Raw genomic sequence first — 27248 nt, forward strand, 5'->3', positions numbered from 1 at the left:
ACAAGGTTATTCATATGTGTTACAAGGTGGTTGTTGACTTATCTGCAGCGTTAAGTAGAGACAGATATGACTGAGAGTCAAACTGAAAGGCCGTGACGCGCACGCACGCACGCACGCACGCACGCACGCACGCACGCACGCACACACACATGCACAGTGAGTGGATAGATCATTCGACAGTCACAGTGGTTCATTATAGGATGTTTCAATGTGCCCCGAACGCGATCAATTGTAGTCCCCAATCTCACTAATGGTTATGCTGTTTGCTGGTGGTTATGCTGTTTGGTAGTAGTTATGCTGTTTGATAGTGGTTATGATGTTTGCTACTAAAGTACTGTCGAAATGCTAGAAAAACGCTTTTTTACTTTATTCAAAATTAAGAGATATGAGAGTTACTGAAATAACAACATCACTGTAAGCAACATCTACCTAATGTAGACCGAGATAATAAATTTTGAGACATGTCCTAAAATGTGTTTTTACAGATGAAAACATCAAAAACCTAGACAAAATAAGGGGTATTGGAACGTTATTTGAAACAAACATTAACTGCCTGCGTTATGTCATCAGCATGCACGGTATCGACAGGTGAAATTGATACCTGAGCACACGCTCGGGTGAGGGTCATCTGAGTAGACTTTTGTCTTCATAATGTTGAATATGTGTACGTATAGTGTACGTATTGGTTGAGTAAAGGATGTGTGTGTGTGTGTGTGTGTGTGTGTGTGTGTGTGTGTGTGTGTGTGTGTGTGTGTGTGTGTGTGTGTGTGTGTGTGTGTTTTGAAAGAAACACACGGATTACTGTGCATTAGAAAGAATCCCATCGTTGTGTTATTTTATCTTTTGATTGTAGCAACGTGCAGCGTTTTAATAAATGTTTTGTATGTCTACAGTATATCATTGCAAATATGGATATATCATATGCAATTTTGTCAATTTAATCCAGCTGTGAACATTGGCCAAAGACTAAACTAAGTCACTGGTATAACTTCTTTAAAACAGATATATTGTCAGCGAGTAGATCTGGCCCCGATTTCTCGAAACAAACTTAAGTCTGAGTTTTGACTTAAGTTCAAATTTTTGCTCAAATTTGAGAAAATGCATTTCCGCGAATGAACTGAAATCGATATTAAGCTCAAACATAGTAGACAACTTGAGCTTGGTGAATAGAATACTTAAGTATTTTGGGCTTTTTTATTAAAAAAATGCAGCTGAGTTAAAAATTCAGCTGTTTCAAATTGTCAAACTCAGTTTGAAATTTGAGTTAGAACTTAAGTTTGTTTCGAGAAATCGGGGCCTGGCTATGTCGAAATAGAATCGGTTGAGCAATGATAACGTTTTGTTTTGTTGTCTGTTTGCTCAGGAATCACTGTATGAAAATAATCAATTAATCAAAGTAAATTTATGATGGTCAGATGTGTATAAAACCAACTGCTTGAACGACACATAAACTTAATGAAAGTACACATTTTATTCAAATATAACAGACTGAAGACCATTAGAACACTTTTAAAATCCGAATCTGTGTCTGAATCCGTGTCCTTATGCACTGGGATCGCAACAGGTGTTACAACACTGATGTCCACTCCGTCACGTTGACAGTATTGGCGTTAAATGTCAAGGACGTGGTCCTCTGCGGGCTGCCACACTTATCCTGCCAAACGATGCATGGATCAACACCTTCACTTGCGAGAGCTTGAAGGTAGTGTTGTTCCTCGCAACGAACCCTTTACAGTTTGCCCAGATAAATTCGATTGGGTTCAGTTCACAATGTCTCACGGATGACCGTAACACAACGTGACCGTGATGAGCAGCCAGCCTGTCGGCCTGTACTGAATAGGATTCTTGTTCATGCAGATCTTCTCCATCAGCTATTTAAGAATTGAATGTCACTTTGCGTGTTTGTACTGAAAAATGAACGATGTCAAAGCGTTGTTCAAACTCGTGTTTACATACGTTTTTAACCCACTTCTACATGATCGTTGTTTACAGTGATGTGTTTTAATACCTGTTAAATGTTGTAATGTCATTCTGTTCAAGACCGTATTGTAGCGATGTTTGTATACTTGGCGATTTTTGTACGCATGTATCCCAACCCTTGAAGAAATAGATCTCTAGGTATTCCTTAAAATATTACAACAAATTCGTCAATAGTTTTGAAACTGCTTTAATAAGCATAACATGAATAAAATTATCAAACAGAAACAAATATCAATAACAATATCATTTTAACAAACTGTCATTGTACCTATAAAACTATGACGGATTCGTTTGACCGCGTAATAATACACTGACCGACTTCGAAGTTGTGCAGCGTGGCGAATAGGAAGCAGATCTCGTTGGTGTATTCTATTTATTTGTGATTGTTTATTGTGAAATTTAATTAGCAGTTTTTAAACAGATCACGGGGCAGAACCCGCAAACCGCGAGAGATTAAACTCTTGTGATAACGAACAATGCTCGGGAATTGGAAATCCGTCTGGTCGTGAAGAAGTGACATTGCCCTTTGGGGTGACTTGAAACAGGATCGCTCGCTAAATTAGCATCACTAAATGCATCAAGATCATTGGGGTTCCTTGAAACCGTAGCGGAAATTTGAAAATTAGGTCGCACTGGCTGGGACTTGTTGTCGGACGCGTTGTCGGTCAGATTTTTGCAAAACTGTGCTCAGTTGGTGCTTTTTGTTACATGCAAAAACAAGTAAGTGATATGTATAAATTAAAAGAAGCGTGAATGCAAATGATTCATTTTGTTTACGTCAAGCTGGACAGCGAGTATCCTGGGGAAAACCCGGAAAGTAGTTCCGGCAAAAGTTCACATGACCCAGATCGGCTCGAAAACGTTCACATATGAACGATGTTTACACACGTATGAACGATTTGAAGGGTTCAAGGGAAATGAACCTTGAAATTTAGATCACATGACCGCTCTCTCAACCAACCAACGTTCGGGAATCTGTGTAAACTTCAAAGTACGAAATTATATTTTTGGGTCTGTCGGTCTGTAGTGAACACCACACGATGTGAGGAAATCTTGTATCGTCTGCTTCAGGCTTCTCATTGTGGGTGTGATGCTACATGGTATCCGCACATTATGGTACCTGGCATTGTCCATCACTATGACAGTGGGCAGAAGTTGATGTTCCATCCAATCCATGAAGACTTCTCCGTTCATCTCCTGATGGTAATCTCCACTTGATTTCTTTGCCTCAAAGACCAACTCGCAACCGTCGATCAATCCTTTGTCCCGGCTTCCTGCATGAAGTACAATCATTCGGTTGCCCTTCCAGGATGGTACCATGGGGGCCCTCTGTCGGTCTGTAGGTAACCACATATAGTGTAGAATGGTTCTTGTTGATGCAAGTTTCATCCAGGTAACCCAAGTTTCATCCAGGTAAACTATCTGGAAGCCAAGGGCACGGTATTCTGCCACAGTTCTCAAGTAAGAGGATCTTATCGACACAATAGAGTGCTTCTCCCTGAAGACAGCTATGCCATCACCACGGGCTTTGTACTTGAACCCCATCTCATGGAGGGCAACGATGAGAGGGTTCTGGAGACGTTGATACTGTCTTTAATTTCCTCTCTGATATTCCTACATGTAGATGGAATTTTCCTCTCGTAAAGTTTGAAGACTTCCCGTCTGATCACTCCCTTGTCAAAGTTGTCAAGGATGCTTCTACGTCCCGCTTTTGCTTTGGAGACGGCCCCTGTCTTGTTTGATTTGTTTACAATATTGTAAACTTTGTTGGTAAGACATACCAGCTGCTGTACAAGTTCTGTGATAACCCCTTCCAAAGCAATGAAAGGTTTACCTGTCTTTTTCAAGCACAAAAATATTATAAACATTTGCAACAATCGACAGCATATAACTGGCCATAATGAACGCTGTAAGACATGTGCATGGATGACGGGACATAGTTATTAAAACTAACATTTATATTAATATCTGTTCAATAAAAAACGATAATTAAGTAAAGCAACATACACACATTCAACATTATGTGTTTATTATAAACGTTAATTCATACGTTTACACCAACTGTATTGAATGCTTAAATGTAAAGCCTATTTCAGATTTCTGTTGTTAAACTGAGTGGTATAACCACTAGAAAACAGCATAAGTAGTAGCAAACAGCATAACCACTAGCAAACAGCATAACTAGAAGCAAACAGCGTAACCACTAGGAAACAGCACAACCACTAGCAAACAGAATAACCACTAGCAAACAGCATAACCACTAGCAAACAGCATAACTAGTAGCAAACAGCATAACTAGTAGCAAACAGCATAACCACTAGCAAACAGCATAACCACTAGCAAACAGCATAACTAGTAGCAAACAGCATAACTAGTAGCAAACAGCATAACCACTAGCAAACAGGTTAACCACTAGCTAACAGGTTAACCACTAGCAAACAGCACAACCACTAGCAAACAGAATAACCACTAGCAAACAGCATAACCACTAGCAAACAGCATAACTAGTAACAAACAGCATAACCACTAGCAAACAGGTTAACCACTAGCCAACAGGTTAACCACTAGCAAACAGCATAACTACTAGCAAACATCATAACCACTCGCAAACAGCATAACTAGTAGCAAACAGCATAACCACGAGCAAACAGCATAACTTCTAGCAAACAGCATAACTTCTAGCAAACAACATAACCGCTGGCAAACAGCATAACCACGAGCAAACAGCATAACTACTAGCAAACAGCATAACTACTAGCAAACAGCATAACCACTAGCAAACAGCATAACTTCTAGCGAACAGCATAACTACTAGTAAACAGCATAACTACTAGCAAACAGCATAACCACGAGCAAATCACAGTTTTGTATAATTATGTGATAAAGGTAATATTAAGCATCGGAATATTATGACAAATATTTGATGATATAACCAACACAGGTCAGTGGAGACTCATTTTTCAGTGGCTCCTGTGATATCATTGCTTTATAACCTCTTGAAATCTGGACTGACAACTCAGATATAACAGACGGTTGGTTATATCTAATCTATTTATACCTACTTGAATGTCTCACTTATAACATCTAATCACAGGCATATAATCGTTGTGACACAGATTTGCTGCGTTGTGTATCTTCAGCCTATAAAAGCAGTTTTCTTAGTCTTAGTCCAGAAAAACTGTTCGTGTAAAGTCAAATATGTGTGAAAAGCCTGAAAATATGTGTGTGAGCCTGAACCGATTTTATCCGACAATCAGTCTGGGTGAAGTTGGGATTGACGTGGTGCTTTAGACAAGATAGACATCTGTTATGGTTCATCGCCAACACAAACAACTTGCCTAATTCACCCTTATCTCACGACAAGTAATTGGATGCTGGGAACACGTTCTACCCAGGGTGTTTCTAACAATATCTGTTTTCTTTTATTTGGATATTCATTGCCTATTTCAAACCTGTCACATTTAGTGCTTAACAATCAATGCGTTTATTTAAACCATTTGCACTTAATTTCATTTCGACCGCCGCCATATAGCTGGAATATTGCTGAGTGAAACTCAGCGTAAAACTCAACTCGTAAAACGCGGCGTAAAACTCAACTCACTCACTTACTCTTTTCAGTTCGTTCTTCCCGGCTCTTTTATCTTTGCTTATGTCACTTCCGGTTATCTTATTTAATGATGCCATGTGTCTACTTCGTGTTACGTCATCATTTGTTCATCCATTGACTTTTAGATTCATACAGTGAGTCTATCATCTGTGTCTCCTGCAAAAAGTATCAATTTCAGGCAGTCAGAAATAAGTCTTTAGCCTTCAGTGGCCTACCAAACAATAATTATACATCTCACTGTTTCAGAATAGATGCCGCCACTACGAACTGATTGAGTCAGCAAGTTATTAAAACATTTGGTAGATAGGGATCAGATTTATTTAGGTCATATATACGGTTGCCGCAAATGTCAATTTGACTTCAATCGAAACTTTTCTGCGTTGTGCAATTATGTTTCAGTCTGGCTTGTGGGATCAAGCTACTTGGCGAGTTTGTTTCAAGGGAGGGGTGGACATCCTGTCTGTGGCTGGCCAGGGGAGGGATGAAGCGGGGGGATCTCCTTCTCAACGTGGAAAATCACATTAAGTCCAGGGTCATCTTATTTCACCTAGGTTCAAACAACCTGGATCAGTCATGTCCAGTCAACTCGACCTGGACCTAATCATTGATTCCTTCGAACACTAACATCTGGTCCAACATGCACTTGCAAGGGGCACGCTAATTTGACGTAACGGATACATCAAGAAAGAAGCTGATCGGAAGGATTTCCAACAGACTGTTTGAGATAGAAGTGTGTGTGTGTGTGTGTGTGTGTATGTGGGTCTGTGTTATCCGTGAGTCACCCGGACATTGCAGCTGGTAACCCTGACATGTTTTGTTGGGATGGTGCATTTTGGCCTGGATGTTGTGGTCTGCAATCATTAATACTTCGGCAATATTCAAAATTATTCCAGGACGGCTCTTCAACCGGAATCTGTTTTATCCTTCTGATTTTCGGTGGACAGGAATATTTGCACTTTGCCTTATTATTGTCTCCTTCAGCAGAAACCCGTGAAGGTCCGGGTTAGAATATTGGCCTTCGGTAACCCATGCTTGTCGTGAGAGGCGACTAACGGGATCGGGTGGTCAGGCTCACTGACTTGGTTGACACATGTCATCGGTTCCCAATTGCGTAAATCTATGCAAATGCTGTTGATCACTGGATTGTCTGGTCCAGACTCGATTATTTACAGACCGTCGCCATATACCTGGAATATTGCTGAGTGCGGCGTAAAACCAAACGCACTCACTCACTCACTCCTTCAGCAGAAATGAGATTGCTCTATTATCATTGGCTGGCAACATCGTTGCCCATTATTTATTAGGGCATTATTTATTATTTATTAGGGCATCCCGCAGATCAGCCTCACCTCTGACCTTGAATCCAATATTCTTTTGTCCTTATGTTTATGCCTTTCTTCTCAGGGCATGTGTCTTCTTTCCAAAGGATGTGTTTCATTATTCTATTACATTAATGCTTGACACTGAGTAAGTCGCCTCTCTTCGGTGGGTAAAACGCGGATACTCGGCAAAAACCAGTTACCACCTTTCAACATGTGTTTTGAGTATAAAAGAAGCAACTTCGTGCCCAAACAACCAATTTCGATAGAAATATATCTTTGGAGTTTTTCGTTAAGCATAGTAAGATAAATGCAAGCATGCCTTCAGAATATTTGGTCAACTTTGTTCATTCCCAAATTTGAACTGAAGCAGTAGTTGATCGTAAAAGAACTTGACGTGAAAACGACAAACGCATTGTGATAAAATTAACAATGTATTCCAAAAGCAAATATTTATTCACATATTTACAAAGGCATTACAGGATAGATTGGCACTTTCACAGTTCGTCGTTCACGAGGAATGGTGAGTCAAGACACGCATGCCCAGTACAGAGTCCACCTTCGTCTGTTTCAAGAAGCTTCGTCCTTAGCATGTGGCCACACTGCATGTTGATCTTCTCTTCAGTGGCGGATCTGTCAAAACAGAAACCATCAGATACTTCAGATTAAACATGAACTTCATCACACAAAAACACACGTGCATCATCACTCATACTGAAGTCATTCAGGCACAACATAACCACCACCATTCAACAACCATGTGCGAGCCAACATCAGTATACCATCATTCACACAACTCCAGCTCATTATCAAACATATTGCTGACACAAAACAAAACCATAAAACATAAACAAAATTCCCCATCTGGTATGAGACGTAGACTTTCAGTCTTACAAACCAAGAACACCAGAACTATCAATCCCGTGCCGCCAGAGACCCTATAAGGTGATGAACGCAAAATAATGACAAAAATTGTATGAATGGATCACTGAAAAACCAATAATAACCCTTAACGCTAGGCTTTCACGAAAAAGGGCGGTGGGGTAGCCAACCTACCCATTTACACTATTGCGTTGTCGCATGATTTATGTGCAAAAATATTGCACTGCTTCACAAAAGTTAGTTTGGAGATAAAGATTCTTTGTTAATTTACCATTACCACTTCCATAATACATAAAGAATATATTCCTACGATATGAAAAAAATCACATTTTGGTTAAAAGTCGCATGTTGCCAGCAACGGTGTATATATTTGTTGCATCAAAATTAACACTATTGATAATGCATCTTATCTTTTCATGCATTGTATGGAAGATATCATGCTGAATTTAACTGTGGGGTAGTCATTTAACCTTATATTTGGGGGTATCAGTCAAGTTGTAATGAAATTCCATTGTCGCCAACTCTTTGGTATTTTACGTTATGGTCCAAAGGAAAGAAAACAACATGAAAAGAGAAAAAAATACATACAGTAACATTAAGAAAGTAATCGCTCATGCTTTATTGAAGGCATTGAACATCAAATCCATTTGTTGTAATAATTTGTTAAACAATAAACATGTCTGGAAGATACAATCATATACAGTATAGTTAAGGGTGTATTTTACGTTACGACGTTTTAAGACCTTATACATAGCCTGAGCACATCTATGTTATCATCTGGTAAGGAGCATGCAACCTAGTTCCTTTTCCCGTCTCCTATATTCGCACTGTGTCATTTGTTTAACATGCGTGGCTCATAACAATGACTGACGTATTTAACGTTACGTATTCTACGTGACGGTATTTACGTTACAGTTCCATATATGGCTACATTGTATGTACGTCGCTAACAAATTTGATGACTCATGAAAACATGTTGCGTCATTCATGCTGATTTCAATGTGCGGGGTGCTCATGATCTGAAGCTATGACGGGTAAAATCATCGGTACGTAAGTACTGAAATTTCAACATTATGATTCTTGTATGTGTGTACAAGTCAAACTGTTAAACGTCTGTCAATGTGTGTAATGTGATATTCTAATGAAATGCATCATGAATAATCATGCTCGGTAATGAAAAACATACTGAGATTATCTTAACATACGATTGCTGTAACGTAGAATACAATTTAGATTGTACTAGCTTAAATGATCATAAATGCCTATATAATCCGATGTCTGTTACTAAGCGTTTGTCAAAGATGATTAACAAATGTATTTGTATTTGCAGTGCTCTTAAAATGGCAAAGACTGCAGCCGTTATGTTTGACAGTATTTCACGTTGTTGTATTACATATCCATTACCTTACAATGGTACATTTGATATCTAATATGGAACAAATCAGTATGTTTCTAGGTCGCATAACTCCTTGACGTCTTTAAATGTGGAAATGCCAGTGTGAGGCGTTCATTGTTACTTTAGATGAACAAGAAATTCTATTTGGAAATTCTTGTTTGAAGTTTCATCAGTTGTCATTATAACGGTTAAAGGATTTTAGCAAACAATGAAAACAAGTAGTTTTACATTCATCTAACCTTAAATTATTTTGTGTAATATAAAATACACTAGAAAACGTACACGTACATTAACTAGTAACTGCCGTGTATTAACAAACCATTAGACATTGTATACTGTCATTGCGTACACAGGTCAAGTAACTAATACTTGTTTTTGTCATATCGAAGAAATTGTGTTCAGATACATTTTTTTCTTCCGATTTCCATGATCTCAAAAATGTACGCTGAAAGAAAATGAGTGTAAAGCGTTCTTTTTTCTCCCAAATGGAAGACACGATATATTTGACCACATTCTACTGTATAGGACAGGGAAAGGTAATCGTGAAACCCAACAGAAAAGGTGTCCCTGACAAAAAGGATTCAGAAAAACCGAGTATGACAATTCTGTCAGTGATCAGAAGTAACATTTGTTACATTCAGGACTATACTTTCTTCATGTTCAAATTCTAGTCGTTTTCTGTACTCCCAAATATAGCATATGATACAATTGACTACATTCTAAAAGGAATCGGACTTCTACCTTTTGAGGAAGCCTTGGGGGCTGAAACGGTTAGGTTGCTGACTTTGTGCCTCACTCCGATAGTGTGGGTTCGAATCCCAAGAGGACGTAACCCCAAAAGTAATCCAATTTATACTTTACTAAGATTGTGTTGTCCAAAGTCTAACATGTGTTGCAATATACGCCCATTGGTTAATTCAGCAGAAAAGGTATCAATGATTCGAAGCACTATACCCACCCAATGTACACTCCAAATATCCCCAGTTCACTGGTCACATCAGACAGGGCAGAAGGTCTCCCAGGTGTGACGAGATAGTTCTTGTGTGCCTTTGGGAATATCCTCTCCATCAGGATGTAGGCATTCCTCTCTGTGGAATTCTGGTGTGTCTCCAGGAATTCTCTGATGTCGTTTCCATACAGGTTGTGTCCTGACAGGAGAAAGAAGACACAGACACATGATGGACTGTTATTAATCTAATTAATCAATGTAATAGCTTTCTCGCCTGATTTCTGAGTACAACCTGACAAAGTGGGGTCTCTTTGCACACAGCACATCTATTCGGTTTCTTTTCAGCCATCAGAGATGTACGTGTACATTCAATCAGCCATCAGAGATGTACGTGTACATTCAATCAGCCATCAGAGTTGTACGTGTACATTCAATCAGCCATCAGAGATGTACGTGTACATTCAATCAGCCATCAGAGATGTACGTGTACATTCAATCAGCCATCAGAAATGTACGTGTACATTCAATCAGCCATCAGAGATGTACGTGTACATTCAGTGAAAGAGTTGTTTTGGTGAAACGACTCCTCCGCAATATGAATAAAACAGCATTAAGGCACAATCTAATATATGAGGCAGAAGACTTACCTCCCCCTTCTCTCTGAGGCTTGAGGACGTACATGCCTGGGTGAGTCTTCCCCAACTCCGCGCCCTTATCCCCCTCTGGACCCTGGGCACCAAACATAATGATTTATGTTTGCAGTGTGCGAAATAGTTTCCAAATTTTCCTAGTCAGTCGGGCTCGCATTACCTGAAAGGTACTTGCCCACAAAATAATTCACTAGCCCGAAATTTGAATGTAGAAATAAGCAAAAGATTAGAAAAAGGTAAACTACCATCAAAACAAATGACTCCATGAAAATTCACTAGCCAGTCGAGCAAGTGACTGTGGAGATTTACTTGACCGACTGGATTTTTACCAGCCGCGGGATAGCGGGCCAGTGGCTATTTCGCACACTGTATGTTTGATACCAAGAGACACCATAGACATTACACAACTGGACTTCATAGCGTCTTACTATCAACAGATGATAAAAATGTGATGTATGGTGACTTCCCTGAGCAGAGGCGAGTGGTGAAATATCAATGTGTGCGCGATCCATGTTTCTTAGCAACATGTTCTTGTGTGACGGTTTTCAGATGAAGTTGCTTGTGTGACACTGATTTCAAGTGAAGCTGGTTGTATCTCTTGGCTTCTCAGAGTATCACGATTTGCCCTCGTTTATCACGTAAAAGTACTCACCAGATCTAAACTATACTGCTTCACAAATGTAGCTCGGATTCTCTTCACTGCAGCTGGGTCTTTAATGAACTTTTCCACTGACCCAGGTTGGGATATTACTTGTTGGATTTTCTTTAACCCAGCCAGATGATATTGGATGGAGGGACATTTGATAGCCATTGAACGTTCAAGTTTTAGTCTTGCATCCCATTCCTAAAACAGTAGCCAGTATGGTAATCACTGATTTACGAGTCATTCAGTAAAACCTGTCTCAATCAAGAAGGTATGGACTTTATCATGTTTTATTCCTTTTGCTAAAAGAAATGCTAAAATCAGCATCATCCTTTACCTTATTATTAAACCTGGGTGTAGTGAAAATGAAACAACTATAGAAACACTACTTCTGAACTATACTACTCACACTTTGATAAGGATCACAACAATTCACAACTTTACTTAAACGTAGATTTATAAAATGCAATTGTATCCATTTAAAACTGGATAAATAATAATATGTTAACCCCTCTTTAGGCAGACAGCCACTTTATTCTAACATTTTCCACTTCATACATGAGTAACTTTAAGAATGGTTTTCATGGCACCAATCAATCATTTTGCAAATCATGGAACGAGTCACTGACAAGTACACAACACCTGTCAACAGCAGGTATGGGATCCACAAGAAGCAATGACATACTGAAACCTAGGAACCATGTTTACAATAAGCTTAGATATTTAACCCAAATTTGTCCCCACATCATAGTTTTCTATTGAATCCATGATTTGATCCTTAGCAAAGTGTGAATAGTATATCTGAGACATACACAATGAGTTGAGAGGAGGATTGTTCAGCATAGGTACCACGTGACTCAATCAGGGAAGGAGACATTTTTTTGTTATGTTTCATATTAATGAACAACGTTTTTCCTAATTCCTGATTCCGATGGTCAAAATAAAATAGCAATAGAAACACTACTTAGATCCAAACTATCTGAGACATACAACATGATGTTTGGTCCGAAACCACAACTTGCATACACACCATCTGAAACATGTATGTGTTCTCTCCCATTTGGTCCCTGTATAATATATACGCAGATATTTAAATATTTACACAATGCCTGGCATGTATATATGATGGCTGGGGATATCTGGCCCGTATCCACTACTTAAATATACATAGTGTGAAGGTACGCGTATACTTACCTTGTGTGTAGGAAAATCATTTGGTGCATAACCAGCACGCAGATACACAACTGCCACTTCATCTCCGTCACTAGAGAAAGAAATACATGCTTTTGCAATTGCCTCTATCAATACTATATTACAGGTAGAGAGTACACACAGCAGAGTATAGTAACATATGTAGGCATTTTCGGGTATTATTATATCATCTTTAAGACATTTTCGTTTACGGATTCGTAGCCTGGAATATTGACAAAAATCAATTTAAGTTTCATTTTTCATCTCAACTTGCTGTGAATATCTCACACAAATGTCAATGAGGCATTTTGATTAAATGAAGGCGAGCTACAGTAACGGTGTGTCCGATGCCTTACGTTGGGCAAGTTGCTGCACAAAATCATATTGATAATGCGACGATGAGTGAAAATAACACTCTTTCACATGCTTAAACTTTGTCTATGATAATGATAAGGTGAGCTACTGAGACTGTATCTGATGGAGGCACTTTATGATCACGTACACCACCAGTCTCCTATCTTCTGTCAAGGAGGCGCCGTTGTAGATGTCCAGGTAAGTACGACGTAGAACCCGAACCCCAGGGTTGAGAGAGAGACTTTGAACTCCAGGATCCGTTGATCAAATATGTTTGGTTCTGAGTCACGCACAACAAAGAGTATGGCAGCCCTGGGAAAATTAACATAGAAGACACTAAAGCGCTAGAAGCATTTTCGAAAGCTATGCCTACTTTTTCGAGACAATAAAGTACCTCAAAAGAGAGTATGTTAGCTCTCATCATTCATGGTATTGTGATTCATGCCAGACTTTCACAAAGGTGTATGATGTCACCAGTATACGACATTTAGAGCACTTACTGTTTCCGTCCATACAACTCCCACGCCTTCAGTAAACCCCAAGCTGCTCCCAGAGAAGCGTCGTTATCCTGAACCTGGAGGAGATACTTTCATTACTTCATACATCTGAAAGTTATAACGGTGTAAGTATCTTCACCAAAACGTCGCTCTGTGCAACGAACAAGTTGTTATCCATGAAGTTGTATTTTTTGGAATGCGGATCAAACAATTCAAATATATTCTTATTATTCTGATTATTTGGAAATGAAATTCAGTGTGAAATGTTGTCAATATTTACTTCTGGAAATTGGGTGGAAGTTGAAATAGAGATTTTGACACTACTTCTTGGTATTACACATTGTAGAATGCATGGACTTTATATTATTTACTCCAGAGAAATCAGTTCATGCATGTTGGGTGGCTGTATCACAACAAACATATTGACGTTTCGTGTCTCTTTTACTTTCTTTAATATGATATGGTTTGATATCACGTCTGTTAACATTCGTAATGTTTATATTACTTGTACTCTCCGTAACAAATGGAGTAAATAAGATCATTCATTCATGCACACACACGGATAGCCGGAGAGCGGAAGGTCGCGGGTTCGATCCCCGATCGCGTCATACCAAAAGACGTTAAAATATGGTACTTGTTGGTCCCTGTCTGGCGCTCGGCATTAATGGGTACAACAAGAACTGGTCGGCTCGGAGTCAGTATAATGTGTCTGAGTGGGGTATTTCTGCTTCACTGCGGCATGGTATCTCAGTGGGCTAGCACTAGAAAACCAGCTTCAGTCTGGGCTAGTACAAGCAGCCGCACATACACACGCATGCACGTCGTCATATGAGAGAAAATTCTCCAGCACGACGTTAAACCCAATTTCACCTCACCTCACCTCACCTCACACACGGATAGAGCGAGAGAGAGACACACAGAGAAACACACAGAGAGAGAGACTGACAGACTTGCTATGCAGCAATGATATTCATTGCATACCAACGTTCCAAGTGGAATACCCTGTCTTAATTAGAGTGTGTACAACAGAGTATTACAACCCTAATGGCCGTTTCACTATAGTCTGATCCTGGAAGTTGGAAATCTTTTTCTTAGATATTTTTCTCTTAGATATACCAGGGCAGCTAACACTTACCTCTCATCTCACACTCCATATTAAGTGAGATGAAAACAGCAATTGGGTGGAGATCATTTTACCTTGGATACTCAGCCTTGACCATTTTGCAGTGAGGTGAGTATTACCATCTGTCTTTATTGCCATACTAACTGCTTTTATATCATATTACCTTGGAATTTGTACTTTCACTGAAATACATCAGTAGTAAAGTATACCAATTTGTATAGTTACCTTTCTTTAGAATACAATTGTTAATTGAAGCACACTAATTGGTTTCTTCCAAAGTTTGCTCATAAACTAATTAAACTACAGAGTTAGTACCACCTGGAAGTGAACGCTTATACTCTGAGGAATTACATATATATGGTAAATATTAGGGTGATTTGAATAGAACATTGCTCATACACGTTCCATAAGCAATGTGCTTATTCAGATATGATGATGAAGACGGGTCACAAACACATGCAAAGGCAAGTCAATTTATTTTAAGCAATGATCTGCATCCTCTGGCCAGGTAAACGTATTAGAGTCGTTTTCGACGGGCTTGTCTGTGCATCCCACTCACCTCCTCTTTGTCGTAATGCTTCCCTATCATATCAAGGGTCAATCTGCAACACAAAAGTCATGTAAACACCAATGTGAGACGTTTAGGATGAATAGCACACTTGGAAAATATGCTTATAATATTTGTCCATTTGAAAAGGTATAGATACACAGAACTGATCAGTAATGCCCCTTTCGGATACATGAGGGAGTGATTTGGGTATTACACTGCTTCAATAACATAGTGGATCCACGGGTATCACAGCGGCAACACAAAGATAACTTGACACGTTGTTCGAAAGTGTGTACTCTATTGTCCTACAATCTCTTGGCTTCATCCTTACAATGTTATCTTTGTACATTAATCCTATCTAATTGGCTTCCTATCATGTTGTTATCGTTGGTTTCTTATTAAGTTGTTATCTTTGTACATCAACACACCCCACTCCCATTCATGACTTTGTCATTAGAATACATTGTTATCTTTGTGCATTAATCCAATCTAATTGACTTCGTAATTACATTGTTATCTTTGTACATTATCCCTCCTTGTATTGTGTAACATGTTTCAATCTATATAGATTTACTCTTTGTACTGACTCAGTATTCACCTGCTGAAGAAGCAAGAATTAGCTCAGAAACGTCGTGTAAAGAAGTTGTTATCCATAAAACGTGTCATGTATTCAGAAAATGTGCTTTTAAGAATTCGAGTAGGGTATAGATACATAGACAATATAAGTATTAAACTTGCTTGAAGATGAATAACCGATGCGGATCCCAATGTATTCCAGGCTATTTCTACAGTCCACCTTCAATTGTCAAATTTCGAGCCCTTATGAAGATACAAAATATCAATGTTCTCAAAGGGATATGTATATTCCTGAAGCAAAACCTACGTTAACATAATTGTATCATCGATGTTCATGCTGTTGATCACTGGATTGTCTAGTCCGGACTCGAATATTTACAGACCGCCACCATATAGCTGGAATATTGCTGAGTGCGGTGTAAAACTAAACTCACACAGTCTCACATATCCCTGATGCATCTACAGAGGTAGCCTCAGACGGTGTACGTCAGACAAGGACCTACCTGTGCAGGTAAACTAACAATGATCCAAGGCTGCCTGCACCTGCTGCTATTGTGTTGATCTCAACCTGCTTAATCTGGACATGGTCAGGGTCCTGTACATCGATCATGAAGTCGTTTCTGAACAATCCCAATGACAGGGGCTGAAAATAGGAAATAGTGGTTTTCGATTTCTTCAAAGGTTGAAGGAAGGTAGAAGACGTTTTATATCTGAAATCTACTCAAGAGCATACCAACCTGAGTGTACCCTTCCTCCCTGACTTGTGTGTAGATCTTCCATAACCCCTGTGTAAACTCATCAACCTCCAAAACACTGAAATGAGGGATCGAGACACAAGATACGACATGGAAACGACAAGCCGGCGATGTGCTGAATGAAACACTAACCAGAACGGATATTACAAATGTTTACCAAGCTAACATATAGTGCTCAGTGTCCAATTGTTTAAGTTAAGCCTTTGTGGTTTTTTGACAGGTATATTTAAGAATCAGCGGTCAGACTGGACATGCAGCTGGATACAAATTAGTTTAAGGTTTTGTGGAGATATGCCTGACATCTCGCATTAGGATAGACTAGTTGAGTTTCTGTCGTTTAGTACAATTTATGGTGTGACGAAAGATAATAAACTGTAACCAATAATGATAGTTTGTTCTTACTTCTTAAGGGCATTTTCCAGGAAGTTGTGATCATGGGCTACTTTATGGATGAGTGTGTTGAAATCCAGCATGCAGTCCACGGCCTCCTGGAAGCAAGTCCGGGGCACCACGCTGGGGAACAGGGTAAAGGGGAAATGCTGAGCCAGCATTGTTCCATCTTGTCCTCGCTGTTCAGACTGCATACAGATTCCTGTCATATTGCCATATTCATAAAGTAGTCGTTTTAGACTTGAATGTTGAAATCAATGGAAACATATAAGCTAGATCTACAAGATAACTACAACACAGAATGTCTTGAAAGAAATTATGTTAATGATCAGTTGTGTGCAAGATGCCATATGATCAGCTGGAAATAAAGACACGTGACCAGAGACCAGTGTTTGACGGACTCATGAAGAACTTTTTGGAGAATGGTTTAAACATATTTTATTCTATTCAGGAAAAAAGAAAAGGATTGGCAAACAAGCCTAAATGGCTTATATTAATGCCGCTCCATAATACATGTGAAGGTTCTGGAGAATTATGGGGTTTCCGCAGAAACTTGGTCTCCAAGAGAAGGACATTTCATTTAACTGGCCAACTCCGTTGTCCGTATTCTCACTTGGATAAAGCCCTACTTGACAACACATTTCACAGGCTGTGAGAGCCAAGCAGCTTTCTTCAGCCTTACACGGGTACCATTTCAGACACCGTTGCCCTCATTAAAGTAGGAGATGAAGCTTCCTGTACTCTTCATATGTATTCTATATCAGCTGGACCTGAGGCTGTAGTCGGAATACAGTCTCTTGTATGCTAGGTTTTACCGGTCAAGCTGATGGGACTGGATGACCATACTCCCCGACATTGTACCCAGATTGATTTCAGTCTTGTGATTTTAGTCATGGTTCACTTAGGGTTCATCTTCCCATAACCTTAAGAGTACCTATGTATCGTCCTGTACCTACCCGCTGAGGCTCCCATAGCGCATATGTTTACACATTGCTGGACCGATTTGCACAGGGATAAACACAACTTGCACAGTCAATCAACCATGGCTGTTCATCTTCTCAGGCTACCGAGATGGCAGGACTAACCCATACTATATATGTATGTCTATACGTTTATTGGGAAATCCTCCCTGTTTTATAGTACCTCAGAATCATAAATGTACCTTTTGCGAGAGCAAAACTCCTTGCTTGGTCCAACACTTCATTTAGTCTTTTCTTGTCTGCAAGGAACCCGCTCCCCAAGCAATCGGCCATTGCTGTTTTGTTCCGCTGGTAAATCTTGTGACGGGGCGAAAACTAGGTAGAAAACAAACATAGGTAGAACTTGTAACTCACGGGGATCAGAAGTCCAAGCCATTCCTTGTCTACAAAAAAACGCTCTCCAAGCAATCCGCCATTCTGTGAACACCAGGTGTGATCTCAAGGTGATAGTGATCATAACGACATGCACATGATACAGTTGGAATCGTACAATCGACTCTGCGTTTAGCATTTTTTTCGACTATTATACTTTCTATTTCTACTTTTTGAATCGATTTTAAAATTATTTATTTATGGTATATCGATGCGGCTAATAAAATTAGGTATATCGATGCGGCTAATAAATTGAACGATGTGAACATAACACATGAGAGGTGTAGCTGGACATGAAACAGGTGGCACCTAACAGTAACTTCTGAAGAAATGGAATTGTTCAGACGACTCCATAGTGATATATTCTTACAACCAAGGTATTTGATAGATGAGGTCCATGTAAAATTAGAGCTTGTGAGGAGTTCGAGTGCGTTTTGGTTGATTTATATTTTAGACAAGTTGAAATATAACCAGAAAGTCGCGAATTACATGTATAGACTCCTTAAGGAACATCGTCAAATATCCAATAAGCCGTGTTATATAAGACTACAGCACATGGCATTTCAGTTGGTATTCGAGATTATTACAGCGATCTTTCAGTAGCTGGCGTTTTGCCAGAGCAAATGGTGATTGGTCTTGTAGAAACCAGCGTTTTTGCCGATACAGCTAACAAAAGAAGTTTTAATTTTGACAATTTCAATCTGACAACACTGAAAGTGAAACTAAACGGCCAGCATGTTTTGTGGGTTTGAATGGTTTCAACTGGACGAATTAAGTGGCCTCAAATGGACCAATTTTTATTTGGATTTTTTAGTAGAGCCTCTGGCTCTGAGTGACCATTTCACAGTTCACAGTATTTTGGTATTTTGCTTGTTTCATAATGGGGCATATGATATCAACTTATCATAAAGGCCCGAGTCTTAAAATAATTGTAGGACTGCATAATGACATTCCAGTCAAGGATCTTAGTTATTGGAAGTCACATGAGACTGTAATCTCAAGTAGTGTCAACAAAAGCGTGTTTGTATTATATTTTGCAATAGTCCATGTTAACACATGTTTATATTGGGATTGACACACAGTAACAATATTTTCATAAAGCATTGAAGTGCATTTTGTTTAAGCAAACAACACTCACTATGAAAATCATGTTATACTATTACCTTTATCATTATGCTCGCACAATCTTGTTGCAATACTTCAATTAAACATTCCACATGAAGGCTCTATATCATTTTATTTATCTGTAAACCACTGGCATACAGCTATACACATTGGGGACGGGGAGCCTGATAGTATGGTGTAACAGCAACTGAGAAGATGATGTCGCACAGAGAGCTATTATGAATTTATGTTATACGCACTTGGGCAGAAATCGTCCAGTCAATATATATGTATTACAATATCTCTTAAATTATTGCAGTATATTGCAATATGAAAATCAGGGCAATATCCAGCCCTAGAGCCTGATGACAGTGTACTTGGGATTGAAGCGAGATATTTCAAAGGCGAGGTCCACATATTGAGCATGCTTTTCCTGAATCTGTTATTCTTTTCGAAACCCTTAACACACACACGGCGACTCCAGTATAGTTTGAAGAATGCGATAATGTCACTGAAATTCTTTCAGGAACGTTATATTAACATAGCCATGTTATACACATCTGATGGCTTGCCTACTATATACCAAGAACTGGTGTCGTCGAATGTTTCCTTAGATAATGCTAACATTTACGAAGATTTGAAGATTTCAACTACTTTTATGCATATCAAATGTATAGACATTCACACAAACGATCACAATGTTACACAAGCATTGCGTGTGGGTTCTATTGTCTGTGCTGTTTGTATCCTAAATGGAGACGTACTAGCATGACGATTGTATAATGAATGGTGCTATTGAAATTCTTGAAATTGGAATAACATGTGTTGAACATATCTGGTTCTTGGTTGTTTGGTTAATACGAACACATACCCATCGAGACAATCGTAGAACACAATTACCTTGGGATGAAGTCCGAACAGATAGCTGCTTTTCCAAACGGGCGCTTTTTTGCGAACTGTCCGAGTAAATGCAAAGTTCGTCCAAATGTATAATGTCCAGAGAACTGGGTTGAAACTATTTATACATTAACATTCTTCATTGAACTACGTCACTGATATATACTGGCGTCTTCAAGGGCCTTGTAATGTGTTGCTAACGCATTGTGGTTGATCATTAGCAAAACACTTTGCGAATTAATTTGTGTGTACGTTGATATGGATGACTTCTATGGTCAACATATTGTGAGTATTAATGAGCTTAAAATTAAGTGGCTTTTGTTTAAAGATATGCGGGTATCTTAATCCGCTGAGATTACTCGAGTCAAAACATTGATTACACATGAGTCTCGTTTCCTGTTGACTGGGTTCCCTCCTATTGCGCAACTTAGTACAATAACCAGTCCAGAATTTTTAGACCAATTTATTTAACTGGATACATAAATATTTATCAGTATTATTTGATACATCTAAGCACATGTTTATCGCTCCTTATAATCCATGCAAACGTGTCGTGCAGCATGCTCTGTCGTACAGTGGGCACTGACAAACGGAAACCTGGAAATCGTGGAAATCTCAAAACGAGGCTCTGCCGCTAGAAAAGTTTGGCGGTCTGGTACGGACTTGATATTATATCAATCACATTGTGCGTTACAGAACTACTTGAATAAGCGCACATAAGAACACATAACAGGTGTAACCAGTGAGCCAGATGAATTGTGAGTCATTTTACGACCTCATCAAACCGGGGCAGTCTGAGACGTCTTAGTTAAGGTCATGCTGCCTACACCTCGCCATAAAATATAGAAATACGATGTTATTAAAGTTCAAAATTAAAATTCAGTTGTAAATACCATTTTCTTATGAAACAAGGAATTGGAATTCAATGTAACCATAGTTGTTTGTGATGTCTATTTTCACTTTCACGCGAGAAAATTCGGATCGGCTGAAAAGTAGGTCATTGTCTGAATAGGTTAATGAGACTCATGTTTCGGTTTTTGGATGGACTCTGATGTGGGATTATAACCCCAGTAGTACACCTGATGAAGGAGCGAGCATACACTCCGAAACGTCGTGTTATTCACAATAAAGAAGTTGACATCCATAAATCTTGCTTTTCTTCTGAGTAGTACTCGGTTTAAAGTTTAGAAAGCGTACTGCAGTTTTCTTAATCTTCCGGCGATAGGATACTGTGGGTGGACCCCTATGTGGGATTATTATCTACTTAGTACTCGGTTTAAGATTTAGAAAGCGTGCTACAGTTATCTTAATCTTCCGGCGATAAGATACTGGGACAAACCCTTATGTGCGGGTATTTATTTTTGGGGGGCACTCGGATGAGAGGATCGTTTGAGAGTATTTCACATTTGTTTTTAAGGACAGCTAAGATAACTTGTCCGAGTTATTCACCGTAGATGGCTACACTCGTTCGATGCTAATCCATGAGTATAATTAAGGATTAGATGTCTCAACGGTACGCCTACATTGACCCGTCAGCAGGTCAGCTGCTCGCTGATTGGTTCAAGACGTCGTTGGCATGTTTTATTGACATTTTTTGGCTAAAACCTTCATTCTTAGTGTGACTGCAACGCTGAAAGGATGTCAAGTACGGATACCAACTTCGACTCGGGCATTGATGCCTGTAATTGCAATGTATATTTCGAGGCTGACTCGTTTGATGTACCAGCCCCGTCACATAACATAGAATAAATTCCCCTAACTGCTCCTATATGCAGATGATACTTAGATGTGTATAACTCCAGTATATGTTTCAATTCCAAAGTCCTTGACGTGAGGGGCGACTAACGGGATTGGTCGGTCAGGATCGCAACCAACAACAACCAACCAACTTCAAGCTACTTGACTGAACCTACGTATCAAGCATCGCGGTCCAGCGTCAATGCCAGCTGATCGATCGTCCGAACAAAAGTCACAGAATCAGCGCCAAATCGTAATGTTTAGTTTGTTGTTGTCGCAGCCAGCGCCACTCCAGCTAAGCGAGTGATCAGTATTATGACCACGCCTTTGGAGATGTATGATCAACAGATCCATTTGGTTGTGCTTTCCGACCAGGGCCCCGTTTCACAAGGGTATCGTAGCGCTACGACTGTCGTAGGTCTATGTTACAGAGGACCCTTTCCAACCCGCTATCCCTACATGGTTTGTAATATGTACATTTAACAACATAACAGATTTGGTGTTTCTAAATAGTTTACTTGCAGAATATCAATTAATTTTTGGATCGCAGACAAATTGTGACGGAGGTGGACTTGTACCCAACTTTGGATGACTCGTACCCGATTTTGGATGACTTGTAGCAAACTTTGGTTGAAACTTTGGATGATTTTACACAACTTTGGTGACTCGTCCCCAACTTTGGATGTCTTTTACACAACTTTAGGTGACTCGTCCCCAACTTTGGTGATCGTCCCCGACTTTTAGGTGACTCGTCCCCAACTTTGGATGTCTTTTACAAAACTTTGGATGACTCGTACCCAACTTTGGATGACTTTGTTGACTCGTCCCCAACTTTGGATGTCTTTTACACAACTTTAGGTGACTCGTCCCCAACTTTGGATGTCTTTTACACAACTTTAGGTGACTCGTCCCCAACTTTGGATGACTTTTACCGAACTTTTGTTGACTCGTCCCCAACTTTGGATGTCTTTTACACAACTTTGGGTGACTCCCTAACTTTGGATGTCTTTTACACAACTTTGGTGACTCATCTTTTGACACAACTTTAGGTGACTCGTCCCCAACTTTGACTGTCCCCAACTTTGGATGTCTTTACAACTTTAAGTGACTCGTCCCCAACTCTGGATGACTTTAACCGAACTTTTGTTGACTCGTTCCCAACTTTTGGATGTCTTTTACACAACTTTAGGTGACTCGTCCCCAACTTTGAATGATTTTTACCAAACCTTTGTTGACTCGTCCCCAACTGGATGTCTTTTACACAACTTTGGATGATTTGTACCACACTTTGGATGTCTTTTACACAACTTTAGGTGACTCGTCCCCAACTTTGGTGACTCGTCTTTTGACTCGTCCCCAACTTTGGATGTCTTTTACACAACTTTAGGTGACTCGTCCCCTTTGGAACTTTGAACTTTTGTTGACTCGTTCCCAACTTTGGATGTCTTTTACACAACTTTAGGTGACTCGTTTGGATGATTTTTACCAAACCTTTGTTGACTCGTCCCCAACTTTGGATGACTTTTACCGAACTTTTTGTTGACTCGTCCCCAACTCTGGATGTCTTTTACACAACTTTAGGTGACTTTTTGGATGACTCGTACACAACTTTGGTGATGGTCTTTGGATGTCTTTTACACAACTTTAGGTGACTCGTCCCCAACTTTGGATGACTTTTACCGAACTTTTGTTGACTCGTCCCCAACTTTGGATGTCTTTTACACAACTTTAGGTGACTCGTCCCCAACTTTGGATGATTTTTACCGAACTTTTGTTGACTCGTCCCCAACTTTGGATGACTTTTACCGAACTTTTGTTGACTCGTCCCCAACTTTGGATGTCTTTTACACAACTTTTGATGATTTGTACCAAACTTTGGATGACTTGTACCCAGCTTTTGATTACTTGTACCTCTTTACTTCATGGCCAGTATAGATCGTATTAAGACACACGCTGAAGACCCGGGTTCGATTCCCCACACGGGTACAATGTGTGAAGCCCATTTCTGGTGTCCCCCGCCGTGATATTTCTTGAATATTGCTTAAAGCGCGTAAAACTAAACTCACTTATTCACTTATGTGGTGACGTCTGTTTGTGTTAGTGTGCATGTATGGTCAGAGTATATACGAGTGAGTGAGTTGTACAACGCATCTGTATTATTTCATCCATACAACAACCAACATATCTGTACTCCTATAGGGTACAGATACCCATCTGACTAGTCAACCCTGGCCATTTATCTGGCTGCTGACCGCCTCCGTGGTGTAGTGGTTAGAGCGTCCGCCCGGAGAGTGGAAGGTCGCGGGTTCGATCCCCAACCACGTCATACCAAAAGACGTTAAAATATGGTACTTATTGGTCCCTGCCTGACGCTCGGCATTAATGGGTACAACAAGGACTGGTCGGCTCGGAGTTAGTATAATGTGTCTGAGTGGGGTATTCATGCTTCACTGCGGCATGGTATCTCAGTGGGCTAGCACTATAAAACCAGCTTAAGTCTGGGCTAGTACAAGCAGGCGCACATACACATACACACGCATGCACGTCGTCATATGAGCGATATATTCTCAAGCATGACGTTAAACCCAATTTCACCTCACCTCACCTTTATCTGGCTCCGAAATAATAAAACTGTGTAACATTTCTGCATTTATCGTAAATAAACAAACAATACAAATATATATGTCACTGACAAAAAATACTCTTTATAAGATTTTTCATTATACACAATACACTGACAAGTACCTGGTATATTGTGAAACATGCAAAATGTTTTATAAATGTATTTATAACATCCATCATAACATACCAGTAGTTGACTACTAGAACTTCCATACAATCCATTACATAATCTGCATACATTGCCATGGAAAGCTGTTTATAACCTGGATATAGATTAATTAAACAACTACAGTGTACACATTTGACTGAATTAATGTAAAGCAGATCACCAGTATATAGAGTAAAGGTAATAAGGCCATATATCTATCACTTGCCTATTACTTGGGCAAAACAAACAATGCATTCTTCGTGTTTCTGTGGAACAAACAAATCATTCACAAAGTCTGAGAGTGTACTGCATTCTTTAAAAAACAAGACAACCACACCTCCATGTGTCTGTGTGTGTGCATGCATGCATGAGTGTCTGTGTCTGTGCCACCATATGTGATTGCTTGTACAAGTCTGGACTAATGACACTTTCTTTGTGCTAGCACACTGAGATATCATGAAGCACTTCTACATTGTTACTCTAAACACTACAATAAGCAAACCAGTCTTAGTTCCATCCCCTTACTGCCCAGTGCCAGGCAGGGAAACATCAAGTATCATCTATGGCTCAGCAAGGGATCAAACCACTAACCTGCTCTCTTTGACCGGCATTCTAGAAGTTGAGGAGATAAAGAATGAGGACAAATTTTATGGATATACAACTTCTTTATTCTGTATAGGCAACGTTTCGACATAGATTCTAATGTCGTTGTCAAGCAAGTGTACAGAATAAAGAAGTTGACTATATTCATAGCAATATTCCAGCAACATCCTCATTCTTCATTTGTCCTCTATCCACTACACTTCACAAAATGACTAGCATGATTGAGACTGTCTGAAACACTGCACTAGAAAATATCGTAAATATTGTTTTGATTGCTGATGTCTGGATGTTGCGATAAGCAATAACTTGTAAGTGTATTCACAAAAGTCTTACAAAGCCTAAGCGCTAACAAAACAAATAGAGCTAAGCAATATATGAAGGATAATGAATTGAATAACAATAAACAAGTTTTGCTGAATGAGAACCAAATATAAACCTGTATGTAGGCAAATAAGAAAACATGCAAACAATTATAAAAGTAAAAGATAAACAGTAGTGGACCATATATCAAGGTAAACAACTTGCAAAAAAACCTTAGAAACGTCTTTGGCATATATGAAAAAAGGTATATCACATTACAATATGGATAAATATATCCTTGAATGAATTATTGCTGACTCTGCTATTAATCCAGCTATCTATTTTGTAAGGAAGATCAATGGGAGGAAAAAATGTGGTTATTTAAATGCATAAAGATAACAAAGCCACTAGGATGCTATTTCTAAATGCTCTGTTAAAGAAGCTGCTTGTATTTGTCTTCCCCCTCACTCCTCTTATCTGGAATACTACAGAAAAGTCATTGTAAAAGAAGAACTTTGCATGGCTTTTGTAGCAACACAAAAGGTATCGTTACAATCAACTGAAAGGGACAAATAACTTTACTCGTTACGTTCAAAGTTCACTAAATGATTTCAAATAAATTTTTCAAAAGTATCCAGGAGAGATAAAGAACAGATTCTTAAAAGCTTATTTCTTATAAATATAGTTTACAATATTACAACACATTTTGATTCAATAAATCACACTAACAATGGCTACATTTTCTGTCTTATGAAATATTACTGACTATTGCATTTAACAGCAAACAGAAATAACACTGAGAGACACATTTCCAAAATCCTAAAAGGAATGGAGAGAGATGGATAAACATCGATGTCATTGTCAGTTTATCCAATCCTTTTTTTTTTTCAAATTTCTGTATTCAATAATGCATGCATATTCATCAGCCAAGTCATTTGAGAACAGACAATCTGTGCAATCATCTGATACACAGGTATGAACTTGTATGTACCAAAGTGCGTATATATAGCAATGCATATGTATTGTATGTGGCTTGTAGCTCACATATATATTAAATACACATACTGTTTAGAAATAGTACTGACTGATTTTGTGGTTTTGGACATCATACATTTCGTTTATTGTGATTACTTGTGCCATAACAAAAAGGGTGTGGCACCCCACACCTTGTATTTACTCAGATGATGGCTTGTTATTTGAAAAAATGTTTTTTTTAAAACAGTGAAACAGTTGTCCATGTCATTGGCAAGAGACAAACAAATGCATTGGGACAAGCACGTCCCGAATCCCATAACACAAGGATACATGTATTATCATCGGATGTCAGACACTGCCGAAGAGTGTGTTGTGCCGCAGGAACAGTTAAAGCCTATGTAGCATCATCCAGTAAGCATGTGACGAAGGTATATCACACCATGTTCCCCTGAGGGACTAGCTGACATTGAAGTTATCATACCAGTGACATTTTTGCCTGTCTATCTGTAATGTCTTCATCAGCATGGTTGGCAAACAGTGTCAAGGAAATCTTGAAAGCTCGCAGATGAAGAAAACACATCAAGAGTTACTGCCCTTGTTTCACAAACTGGACATGCTTATTTAAGTGCATTTGATAGGTGTTCAGCA

At 39.2% G+C, this 27248-nt stretch overlaps 2 protein-coding genes across 2 annotated transcripts; both read right to left on the reverse strand.

Annotated features, from left to right (window-relative positions):
• Positions 1-2979: 2979 nt before the first annotated feature.
• LOC124254280 lies at positions 2980-3525 on the reverse strand. The gene has a single exon (XM_046688194.1). The coding sequence runs from the start codon at positions 3523-3525 to the stop codon at positions 2980-2982; it is 546 nt and encodes a 181-aa protein (XP_046544150.1).
• Positions 3526-7403: 3878 nt separating this feature from the next.
• Positions 7404-17071, reverse strand: LOC124254281 (glutathione synthetase-like). Its single transcript, XM_046688195.1, has 11 exons — positions 16875-17071; positions 16455-16530; positions 16221-16360; positions 15151-15193; positions 13472-13545; positions 13120-13233; positions 12621-12690; positions 11436-11627; positions 10781-10862; positions 10143-10332; positions 7404-7539 (listed from the first exon to the last, which is right to left on the reverse strand). The coding sequence occupies exons 1-11, from the start codon at positions 17069-17071 to the stop codon at positions 7404-7406; spliced, it is 1314 nt and encodes a 437-aa protein (XP_046544151.1).
• Positions 17072-27248: the final 10177 nt, after the last annotated feature.

This window comes from Haliotis rubra, unplaced genomic scaffold (genome assembly GCF_003918875.1).
Source record: "Haliotis rubra isolate DU_JTF1 unplaced genomic scaffold, ASM391887v1 Scf57, whole genome shotgun sequence".
NCBI classification, from domain to species: Eukaryota; Metazoa; Mollusca; class Gastropoda; order Lepetellida; family Haliotidae; genus Haliotis; species Haliotis rubra.